Source organism: Chelon labrosus (genome assembly GCF_963514085.1).
Source record: "Chelon labrosus genome assembly, chromosome: 10".
NCBI lineage: Eukaryota > Metazoa > Chordata > Actinopteri > Mugiliformes > Mugilidae > Chelon > Chelon labrosus.
The window spans coordinates 36,916-48,760 of record NC_140360.1 but is presented as its reverse complement, the minus strand read 5'-3'; the positions used below and the strand labels follow the sequence as shown (position 1 = coordinate 48,760).

At 50.5% G+C, this 11,845-nt stretch overlaps 1 protein-coding gene across 1 annotated transcript in view; it reads left to right on the top strand.

Annotated features, from left to right (window-relative positions):
• Window positions 1–45: 45 nt before the first annotated feature.
• Window positions 46–11,845, top strand: part of cacna1fb (calcium channel, voltage-dependent, L type, alpha 1F subunit) — a gene marked incomplete at its 5' end in the record, with an annotated part of 32,730 nt that continues 20,930 nt past the window's right edge. The window contains 9 exons of the mRNA XM_084553783.1: window positions 46–67; window positions 4,632–4,909; window positions 6,315–6,415; window positions 6,520–6,625; window positions 7,881–8,020; window positions 10,010–10,164; window positions 10,730–10,882; window positions 11,210–11,406; window positions 11,491–11,594. Of these exons, the coding sequence (XP_084409909.1) occupies window positions 46–67; window positions 4,632–4,909; window positions 6,315–6,415; window positions 6,520–6,625; window positions 7,881–8,020; window positions 10,010–10,164; window positions 10,730–10,882; window positions 11,210–11,406; window positions 11,491–11,594 (1,256 nt within the window). The remainder of the gene's footprint in view (window positions 68–4,631; window positions 4,910–6,314; window positions 6,416–6,519; window positions 6,626–7,880; window positions 8,021–10,009; window positions 10,165–10,729; window positions 10,883–11,209; window positions 11,407–11,490; window positions 11,595–11,845) is intronic.

Sequence of the window (11,845 nt, the reverse complement as noted above, 5' to 3'; positions counted from 1 at the left end):
GATCAAACCCAGAAGATGATCAACGCTGTGAGGAGCTGAGCAGAGATGTACGAGGAGAACCGCAGAGGTAAAAGTTCTGCTTCTCCTATCAGCTGATTTAATGTTTAAATGGTTTAAACCAATAAAAATGATTCTGTTTAAAATAGAAATAACACCATCCTTCATCCTGGACTGTTCATGGAATACTAGAGCTGTGTTAGATGGTTCACACCTGGTCAGGTCTGGGTCTAGGTTAAAGGTTGGGTGAGGGGTGAGGGTGAGGATGAAGGGTGAGGGGTGAGGGTGAGGGTGAGGGGTGAGGATGAAGGGTGAGGGGTGAGGGTGAGGATGAAGGGTGAGGGGTGAGGGGTGAGGGTGAGGGTGAGGATGAAGGGTGAGGGGTGAGGGTGAGGGTGAGGGGTGAGGATGAAGGGTGAGGGGTGAGGGTGAGGATGAAGGGTGAGGGGTGAGGGGTGAGGGTGAGGGTGAGGATGAAGGGTGAGGGGTGAGGGTGAAGGGTGAGGATGAAGGGTGAGGGGTGAGGGTGAAGGGTGAGGATGAAGGAGGGTGAGGGGTGAGGGGTGAGGGTGAGGGTGAGGGTGAGGGTGAGGGGTGAGGGTGAGGGTGAGGGTGAGGAAGGGTGAGGGGTGAGGGTGAGGGTGAGGATGAAGGGTGAGGGGTGAGGGGTGAGGGGTGAGGGAGGGTGAGGATGAAGGGTGAGGGGTGAGGGTGGGTGAGGGGTGAGGGTGAGGGTGAGGGTGAGGGTGAGGGTGAGGGTGAGGGTGAGGAGTGAGGGTGAGGGGTGTGAGGGTGAGGGTGAGGAGGATGAAGGGTGAGGGGTGAGGGGTGAGGGTGAGGGTGAGGATGAAGGGTGAGGGGTGAGGGGTGAGGGTGAGGGTGAGGATGAAGGGTGAGGGGTGAGGGTGAGGGGTGAGGGTGAGGGGTGAGGATGAAGGGTGAGGGTGAGGGGTGAGGTGAAGGGTGAGGGTGAGGGGTGGGGTGAAGGGTGAGGGGTGAGGATGAAGGGTGAGGGTGAAGGGTTTAGTGAACGTTATAATAGCATGAGTCTATGTTGTAGAAATGATCTGATAATGACTCATATATATAAAATACATCATTTCATTTTTAAAAAACATCATTTGAACTACGCACTCCTGTCCCAACCAGGGCCCCTCAGACCCCTCAGACCCCTCAGACCCCTCAGACCCAGGGCTCCTCAGACCCAGGGGCCCCTCAGACCCCTCAGACCCCTCAGACCCAGGGGCCCCTCAGACCCAGGGCCCCTCAGACCCCTCAGACCCCTCAGACCCAGGGGCCCCTCAGACCCCTCAGACCCAGGGCCCCTCAGACCCCTCAGACCCCTCAGACCCAGGGCCCCTCAGACCCCTCAGACCCCTCAGACTTTTGTTTTAGAGCCGTCTCAGAAACTCAGACCAAATGAGACGATCTGTTCACGTCGTTGGTCTTTTTACACAGAGAGCACTCTGAGCTAACGTTAGCTAATGCTAATGCTAATGCTAACCTCTGACCCGTGACCTCCCCCTGGTGGAGACGGAGGGAGCAGCGTTTATTGATCTGAGTTGTGGTTCAGGACGTGGACGTGGTACACTCAGGTATCCCAGAATGCATTTCAGGTACGTCCCTCTTCGTCCACCTGGTCGTCCCCGGTTTCTCTGTTGGAGAGATTCTGGTTTTAAATCTGCAGACAGATGAGGCTTTTTGTCCCGGCTGGTGGTCCATGTCTTTATGCTGGTCTCTAGTGGCTGTCCCTGTCTCTCTCTGTCCTCCTCTGTCTTTGTCTCTTCAGCCTCGTTCAGTTTCATTTTATTTCCTGTGTTCCTGTCCATCCTGTCCTCCATGTTGTCCTCTCTCTGCTTTCCTTTCTGCCATCTTGTCCTCATCGTGTCCTGATCGTCCATGGTCTTTGTCCTCTCATGTTGTCTCTGGTCGTCTCCTCCTGGACAGACCTTTGATCTTGTGCTGGTTGACTCAGACTAAATGGAACTGAGCCGTCATTCATCTCCTCATGCATCTCCTTTGATGTTGGTTGGTTGTCTCTGCTCTGTCCTTCGTCCTGTGGGCTGTCTCTAAATGTCTCTGACCGTCTCTGACCGTCTCTGGACTCATGATCAGTCGGTTTCCTCTGAGCTGATAAAAGTTAAAATATGTTTAAAATCAGACGAAGACGGGAAGTCAGTGACGAAACTGGTCTCAGGTGTGTCCTCTGGTCTCAGGTGTGTCCTCTGGTCTCAGGTGTGTCCCCTGGTCTCAGGTGTGTCCTCTGGTCTCAGGTGTGTCCTAAGGTGTGTCTTCTGTGTCCTCCGTCTTTTAAAGTGTCTCACTTGAATCCTCCTGATGTCTCTGAATTAAGATTACCTCCATGAACCCTCTGATAGCGTTGTCATAGAAACGAGCATTAAGTCAGGTGACATCGTCCGTTACCGTGGCAGCAGTTAATCTGTCCCTTTGTTCAGTTTCTCTGAACTTAAAGCCCAGAGAGAGATCAGCTGATCTAAACCTGAACTTTATTAAATGATGAAAACGTGGAAGAAGAAGAAGAAGAAGAAGAAGAAGAAGAACGTATGACACACAGCAACGTGTTGTTTCTACAGTTGTGAGGACCAGATGTCCTCACGACTACATAAAGACAAGAATAACATGCGGGTGGAGGTTTGTTGTCCAGCTACACCTTGTCCAGGGTCCAGACCGGGTCTGACCCAGATCTTGACTCTGGACCAGGTCTGAATCCTGGACCCGTCCTCTGGAGGTCAGACTGAGACAGCGTGTCCTCCCAGGCTCAGAGACAGCGTGTCCTCCCAGGCTCAGAGACAGCGTATGCTCCCAGGCTCAGAGACAGCGTGTCCTCCCAGGCTCAGAGACAGCGTATCCTCCCAGGCTCAGAGACAGCGTGTCCTCCCAGGCTCAGAGACAGCGTGTCCTCCCAGGCTCAGAGACAGCGTGTCCTCCCAGGCTCAGAGGGACTCAGTGAGTGGACTGGGGATAATTGGGGGATAATTAGTGGGTTCTCGTTGGTCCTGAGGGCGAAGCAGCTCCACCACAGGAAGAGACAACGTGAGCTGAAGTCATGTGACCTCCACCGTCCAATGGACAGACGAGTTCACAGAAGGAAACTCTGAGGATGATGGTGTCAGAGTTTAACCTCTGATTGGCTGATTTGTTTCTCTGTGTGAAACACTCCAGGCCACTCCAACAGCTGGACCAGCAGCAAGGCATTCTGGGAAACACAGGAAGTCTAGGAAACAGAGATGTGTGTTACTATTGTTGAGAGGGCCGGGGGTCTTCCAGTCTTGTGAGGACATTCAGGCTTGTTTGGTTCAGAGGCCGGTCCTCACTAGTATAGAAGGAAGAGTGTGTGTGTGATGAGTCCTCAGGTACTGACGGATAAATCACGGCCCAGATCACAGACACATCTAGGTCACAGCTGTTCACCTCCTCCTCCTGCTCCTCCTCCTCCTCCTCCTCCTCTTCCATTCACTTCACCTTCTCCTCCTACTCCTCCTGCTCCTCCTCCTCTTTCATTCACTTCACCTCCTCCTCCTCCTCCTCCTCTTTCATTCACTTCACCTTCTCCTCCTCCTCTTTCATTCACTTCACCTCCTCCTCCTCCTCCTCCTCCTCCTCCTCCTCCTCTTCCATTCACTTCACCTTCTCCTCCTCCTCCTCCTGCTCCTCCTCCTCTTTCATTCACTTCACCTCCTCCTCCTCCTCCTCCTCCTCCTCCTCCTCTTTCATTCACTTCACCTTCTCCTCCTCCTCTTTCATTCACTTCACCTCCTCCTCCTCCTCCTCCTCCTCCTCCTCCTCTTCCATTCACTTCACCTTCTCCTCCTCCTCCTCCTGCTCCTCCTCCTCTTTCATTCACTTCACCTCCTCCTCCTCCTCCTCCTCCTGCTCCTCCTCCTCTTTCATTCACTTCACCTCCTCCTCCTCCTCCTCCTCCTCCTCCTCCTCTTTCATTCACTTCACCTTCTCCTCCTCCTCCTCCTCCTCCTCCTCCTCCTCTTTCATTCACTTCACCTCCTCCTCCTCCTCCTCCTCCTCCTCTTCCATTCACTTCACCTTCTCCTCCTCCTCCTCCTCCTCCTCTTCCATTCACTTCACCTCCTCCTCCTCCTCCTCCTCCTCCTCTTCCATTCACTTCACCTTCTCCTCCTCCTCCTCCTGCTCCTCCTCCTCTTTCATTCACTTCACCTCCTCCTCCTCCTCCTCCTCCTGCTCCTCCTCCTCTTTCATTCACTTCACCTCCTCCTCCTCCTCCTCCTCCTCCTCCTCCTCCTCTTTCATTCACTTCACCTCCTCCTCCTCCTCCTCCTCCTCCTCCTCCTCCTCCTCCTCTTCCATTCACTTCACCTTCTCCTCCTCCTCCTCCTCCTCCTCCTCCTCCTCCTCTTCCATTCACTTCACCTTCTCCTCCTCCTCCTCCTCCTCTTTCATTCACTTCACCTCCTCCTCCTCCTCCTCCTCCTACTCTTCCATTCACTTCACCTCCTCCTCACCAACAAGGGAGTTAACTATCAATTAGCGGTTGCCTAGCAACCCCAGGTAACACTGTCGTCCATCAGTAACTAACTGATTAACGACAGTTTCAGGAAGAACTCAGAGTTTTCTTCTGTTTCTGTGTTTGACGGCAGGTGGAGGTCGAAACGGCTACACCAAAGCTGTGGATGGGGAGGACGGAGGGGAGGAGGGGGAGGAAGAGGAGGAGGGAGGAGAGGGAGATGGAGGAGAAGGAGAAGAAGGAGGAGGAGGAGGAGGAGGAGGAGGAGGTGAGGAGAGGGATGCAGAGTGGGATGAGGAGATGGACGGTGAGAACGAGGGAGGAGTGAGGATGACGAGGACCGACACGCTTCACTCAACGACAAGTTCAACAGGAACACAGAGACGGAGAGGACAACACGCTAAGAAACAGGTGAGACAACACGCTAAGAAACAGGTGAGACAACACGCTAAGAGACAGGTGAGACAACACGCTAAGAGACAGGTGAGACAACACGCTAAGAGACAGGTGAGACAACACGCTAAGAGACAGGTGAGACAACACGCTAAGAAACAGGTGAGACAGACAACACGCTAAGAGACAGGTGAGACAACACGCTAAGAGACAGGTGAGACAACACGCTAAGAGACAGGTGAGACAACACGCTAAGAAACAGGTGAGACAACACGCTAAGAGACAGGTGAGACAACACACTAAGAGACAGGTGAGACAGACAACACACTAAGAGACAGGTAAGACAGACAACACGCTAAGAAACAGGTGAGACAACACGCTAAGAAACAGGTGAGACCACACGCTAAGAGACAGGTGAGACAACACGCTAAGAGACAGGTGAGACAACAGGCTAAGAAACAGGTGAGACAGACAACACGCTAAGAAACAGGTGAGACAACACGCTAAGAGACAGGTGAGACAACAGGCTAAGAAACAGGTGAGACAGACAACACGCTAAGAAACAGGTGAGACAGACAACACGCTAAGAGACAGGTGAGACAACACACTAAGAGACAGGTGAGACAACACGCTAAGAGACAGGTGAGACAACAGGCTAAGAAACAGGTGAGACAGACAACACGCTAAGAGACAGGTAAGACAGACAACACGCTAAGAGACAGGTGAGACAGACAACACGCTAAGAAACAGGTGAGACCACACGCTAAGAGACAGGTGAGACAACACGCTAAGAGACAGGTGAGACCACACGCTAAGAGACAGGTGAGACAACACGCTAAGAAACAGGTGAGACAGACAACACGCTAAGAGACAGGTGAGACAGACAACACGCTAAGAAACAGGTGAGACAGACAACACGCTAAGAGACAGGTGAGACAACACGCTAAGAGACAGGTTAGACAACACGCTAAGAGACAGGTGAGACAACATGCTAAGAAACAGGTGAGACAACACGCTAAGAGACAGGTGAGACAACACGCTAAGAGACAGGTGAGACAACACGCTAAGAAACAGGTGAGACAACATGCTAAGAGACAGGTGAGACAACATCCTCAGAAACAGGTGAGACAACATGCTAAGAGACAGGTGAGACAGACAACACGCTAAGAGACAGGTGAGACAGACAACACGCTAAGAGACAGGTGAGACAACACGCTAAGAGACAGGTGAGACAACATGCTAAGAAACAGGTGAGACCACACGCTAAGAGACAACAGCACGAGAGCTATGCTACAGATATGCTAACTCTTATCACTACAGGTAAACTAGTTAGCCATACGCGTGAATGTTAGCAGCTAACATTCCATTGATGCTAACGTTCCTGATGTGGTTGTTGATATTGATGATGTCACTTCCTCCTCAGGTGCAGGGCAGTAATCAAGTCCAGCGAGCTCCACGAGCGTTGTACTGCCTGAAACTCAACAACCCAATCAGACGGGCCGCGCTCTCCATCGTGGAGTGGAAGTATCCTTGACTTTGACCAATCAGCATTCAGCATTCAAATGTCTAGTTTAGACAAACAAACATTGCTCATTGGTTTTTGGTTGAGCTTCCTGAACACATCTCAGACCCTTTGATATCTTCATCCTGTTAGCTATCTTTGCTAACTGTGTCGCTCTGGGAGTTTCCAAACCATTTCCTGAGGACGACTCCAACTCCACCAACCACGACCTGGTGAGATCAGCAACACAAACACACAATCACAAACATAAAGCTCACTAAGCTAACAGACAAGGGCAAGCTAACTGAACCAAGAAGCTAACCCTAAACTATTGGGACCTAAAAGCTACCTGTAAGCTAACTGATCAGTCAACTGGTACCAAGAAGGCAACCATAAACTAAACCAGGGAGCTGGAGCTAAGTTATTACACAAAGCTAACTCCTGGCTAACTGAACCAAGAAGCTAACTCAAAGCCAACATGAAGCTTACTAGTAGCTAACTGGTCATGTACAAACTATTATGTGTGCGCTTTGCTAAAGATATGCTAATGATGATAATCAGATGTGGAGCAGTGTCTGTCTTCAGGAAGTTGCTTTATTGTGGAGGGTTGTCCTCCAGAATAAAGCTCCAGGGCGTTGTGCTGTAGTTCAGTGGCTGATGGACAGCTCTGTGATCAGATCAGAGGAGTTTCTGCTCGGATGCATCATCTCTCTCATTTACAGTCGGACTGTCCTCACTGCTCATGCAGTCACGCTGAGATGAAGTGATGACCCGACCAACAAAACTAACTCTGCATGACAAACTCACAGAACGGTGTCAGAGAAACTCAAACTGATATTTTACGATAAGAAAACAGAGTTCACGTTCAGGTGGAGATGAAGCTACAGGCGATTATCAGCTGAGCTGCTGGAACAGAACGCTGGACTCACGTTCACCTCACATTCTTCCCAGTAAATCCATTAATGTTCACTCACTTCACATTAGCATTAGCATTAGCAGCTAGCTGTTGATCCTCATTCTCTGTCTAGATCCTGGTTCTCCTTTTCTCGTTAATGTTGAAAGCTCTCTGACATTTCATCCACATCAGCTAATCATGCTACGTTAACTTAGCTTAGCTTAGCTTAGTTTCTGATCGTCAGATGTGTCACTTCTTCTGATTGATCGGATCAAACTGATCAACAGGATTAAACTCACTGATCTAGAGCTGCACTGTTTGATTCTCTTCCTTTATTTTAACGTTATTATTTATAGTCTTAGTGAGGACATGTGTCCTCAGGCTGTTTGACCTGATACTGTGACAGAGACAGTCCTCAGAAGTATAACAAGACAAACCCGTGTGTGAAGCAGAGACAGATTAGTAATCCTCTAAAATAACAAACCTCCGCTCTGCTGCATCAGACCAAACCTCCAACGTCCACTTCATCCAGACTAACATAAAACAGTAGAACGTTGTCCTGTGGTCTCTTTTGAACCGGTTCTGTGTTTCAGGAACAAGTGGAGTACGTCTTCCTCATCATCTTCACCATTGAGACCTTCCTGAAGATCCTGGCCTATGGTTTGGTGATGCACCCCAGTTCCTACATCCGCAACGGCTGGAACCTGCTCGACTTTGTCATCGTCATCGTCGGGTAAGAAAAGACAGGAACCAACAAGTGGTACGAGACGTTCACTCCTTTCATGAGATCACGGTTCTCTGGTTCTCTCTTATATTTATTCTGTACTTTTATTTAGTCCTGGTTCTCTATAGATCCTGGTTTTCTCTGTAAGTCCTGGTTCTCTCTTTAGATGCCTGCTCCGTCCTTTCATTGGGTTCTGGTTCTGCTTTTAGATCCAGGTTCTGTCTGTAGAACTTGGTTTTGGGTTTCTGCAGTAGTTCGCGGTTCTCTCTGTAGTTCCCAGTTCTCTCTGTAGTTCCTGGTTCTCTCTATAGTTCCTGGTTCTCTCTGTAGTTCCTGGTTCTCTCTGTAGTTCCTGGCCCTCTTTGTTAAAAGATTTACTGAAGAACAGTTATGGTTCAGCTACAGTTTGTCTTTATTTTACTTTTTATTTTTAAATGTCGATGAACGAGGACTAAAGTCATCAGCGACAGATTTTATTTAAGTTCATCTGGAGAACGATTCAAATAAAACGACCTCCTTTTCTTGGAGCGCTAGATGAGATGCAGCTCTCCTCACCTGCTGAGGTCACAGAGTCCTGCAGGTCTTCGTCCTCCATGTTGGTGTGTGTCCTCACTGCTGGACATGACTGGACGTCCCTGGGGCGATGGCGATGATGATGATGATGATGATGATGATGATAAAGCCTGTTGTCATGGTAACGTTGCCCGAGGACTCTGTTCCACTTTACAGTCAGAGAGGATGCTGTATGTGGGACACTTTCAGGAGTTTAGTCTGACTGTGTTGAACGTGTCCTCGGGATAAATCAGGTTTGTGTGTCTGACGCTTCAGAGACTTGAAGGTGGAAAATTAAATTTAGAAACGTTTCTTTTTAATATTATTTAAAAACATCTTTTATACAATACAGAAGACGTACAGCATCTCCTGTAAATGTTGTCTCAGACAGAACAGACGGAGGTCTCTATCTTGTTCACATTAAACTGGAGATGAGCCTGAATCCAAAGCTTGGATCTCAGCTCTGGACAATAATGAAAGAATATGAACGGCTGAAATGGTTTTCTCTGGGTGACGTTAGGTGAGGCTAGGTGAGGCTGGGTGAGGCTAGGTGAGGCTAGGTGATGCTGGGTGAGGCTAGGTGAGGCTGGGTGAGGCTAGGTGAGGCTAGGTGAGGCTGGGTGAGGCTAGGTGAGGCTAGGTGAGGCTGGGTGAGGCTAGGTGAGGCTAGGTGATGCTGGGTGAGGCTGGGTGAGGCTGGGTGAGGCTAGGTGATGCTGGGTGAGGCTAGGTGAGGCTGGGTGAGGCTAGGTGAGGCTAGGTGAGGCTAGGTGATGCTGGGTGAGGCTAGGTGAGGCTGGGTGAGGCTAGGTGAGGCTAGGTGATGCTGGGTGAGGCTGGGTGAGGCTGGGTGAGGCTAGGTGATGCTGGGTGAGGCTAGGTGAGGCTGGGTGAGGCTAGGTGAGGCTGGGTGAGGCTGGGTGAGGCTAGGTGAGGCTAGGTGATGCTGGGTGAGGCTAGGTGAGGCTGGGTGAGGCTGGGTGAGGCTAGGTGAGGCTAGGTGAGGCTGGGTGAGGCTAGGTGAGGCTAGGTGAGGCTGGGTGAGGCTGGGTGAGGCTAGGTGAGGCTAGGTGATGCTAGGTGAGGCTGGGCGAGGCTGGGTGAGGCTAGGTGAGGCTAGGTGAGGCTAGGTGAGGCTGGGTGAGGCTAGGTGAGGCTGGGTGAGGCTGGGTGAGGCTAGGTGAGGCTGGGTGAGGCTAGGTGAGGCTGGGTGACGCTGGGTGAGGCTAGGTGAGGCTAGGTGAGGCTGGGTGAGGCTAGGTGAGGCTGGGTGAGGCTGGGTGAGGCTGGGTGAGGCTAGGTGAGGCTGGGTGAGGAGTTCAGAGTCAACTCGGGTCGACCCAGAACTCTGAGATTATTGGTCTAAAACGATACTGTAGAGCTACTAGATACTACACAGTCCATCTAGATGTGCTGCTGTACTCTCTGCTGTTGTTGTTTGTGCAGGTTGTTCAGTGTTGTCCTGGAGACGATGACCCATAAGTCAAGTGGGGAGCAGGCGACCACTCATCATGTCCCGGGTAAACCTGGAGGTCTGGATGTCAAAGCTCTGAGAGCCTTCAGAGTCCTGCGGCCCCTCAGACTGGTTTCAGGAGTCCCCAGTGAGTTTATATACGCACTATGCTCATCTCTAGTTCATCATCACCTGGTCTCACCTGGTCTCACCTGTCCATCCACCTGGTCTTAATCTAAATGTGTCTCCACATGCGTCCCCAGCCAGCACTTGAGATCTGATCTCAGTGTGTGTGTCTGTAAATCAGCAGCGCCATCATGTGGTCAGTAGAATATTGTAGCAGCTGTTGTCTCTAATGGATCTCTACCTACCGCTGGATCAGAACCATCAACAGCTGCTGGTTGACTTGGAGACATGATCCAGATGTTGGAACAAGATGGAAAGACTGACTGTAAAAAAAAAAGTGGATGACAGATCCTCTAAGCCAAAGCATGTGGAGCTCCAAGTTACTGACGCTATAAAAACAGGATGTGACATCATGATAAAAAAAAACCCAGCAACATCTGTAGATCAGATGTGTCTCTGTGGAGATCAGATCAGTGTTCACATCTGGACTTTAGACTGGACACCTGTGATCAGATCACTGAGGACAGGTGTGGAAGGTCTGAGCGAGGCCTCAGGTGTTTGTATGTTCATCTCTGTGTCTCTGTCAGGTCTGCAGATTGTGTTGAACTCCATCATGAAGGCGATGGTTCCTCTGCTCCACATCGCTCTGCTGGTCCTCTTCGTCATCATCATCTACGCCATCATCGGTCTGGAGCTCTTCATCGGACGCATGCACAAGACCTGCTACTACACAGGAACAGGTACGACCGGTCTTACTAGAACCTTTGTGGTATTTCTCTAAACTCTTGGTCCAGTTCTAGTTCTAGGGGTTGCTGAATGAGTTCAGAATGAAGGCTCCTTAGAGACCAGGGTCCATAGAGACCGGGTCAATAGAGACCCAGGTCATAGAGACCGGGATCATAGAGACCATTGTCCATAGAGTCCAGGGTCATAGAGACCAGGGTCAGGAACATGGACCTGATGGTTGTGGTGATAGTCCAGATTTATTTTTAGGGCTCCAGAGGTAAGGGGTGCTGCAGACACCAGATAAAAATTAACTTCCTGGTTTGATTGAATCTGTTTTCTAGATAATTACGTGGAGGACGACCCGGTACCGTGTGCGTTTGCCGGTCACGGCCGCCAGTGCGTCATTAACGGCTCAGAGTGTCGAGGGAGGTGGGACGGTCCTAATGGAGGAATCACCAACTTTGACAACTTCTTCTTCGCCATGTTGACCGTGTTCCAGTGCATCACCATGGAGGGATGGACCGACGTCCTCTACTGGGTAAAACTCACTGTAGTTATTTAACGGTCTCTCAAAAACATGACACATACCCACTTCCTGTTCCTGGTCTCTGTGTCGGTGCAGATGAACGACGCCATCGGGTTTGAGCTGCCCTGGGTTTACTTCGTCAGCTTGGTGATTTTTGGCTCGTTCTTCGTTCTCAACCTGGTTCTGGGAGTCCTCAGCGGGTTCGTCTTTTATTTTCTGCTGCAGCTGTTTCCTCCTGATCTTACATTAATCTATCATATGTCCAAACCAAGCTGAGACAGAGACACCTGGACTTGTTGTGTCTCCAGAAGACGTTTCCTCTAAATGAGTTTAGGTTTTTATCAGTCTGGAGTCTCTGGACATTAATGGATCATCAAAGAACCGTTGATTGGAGACAGGATCAGAACAGGTTCCTCCAGGTCCAGGTCCAGGTCCAGGTCAGTATCAGGTC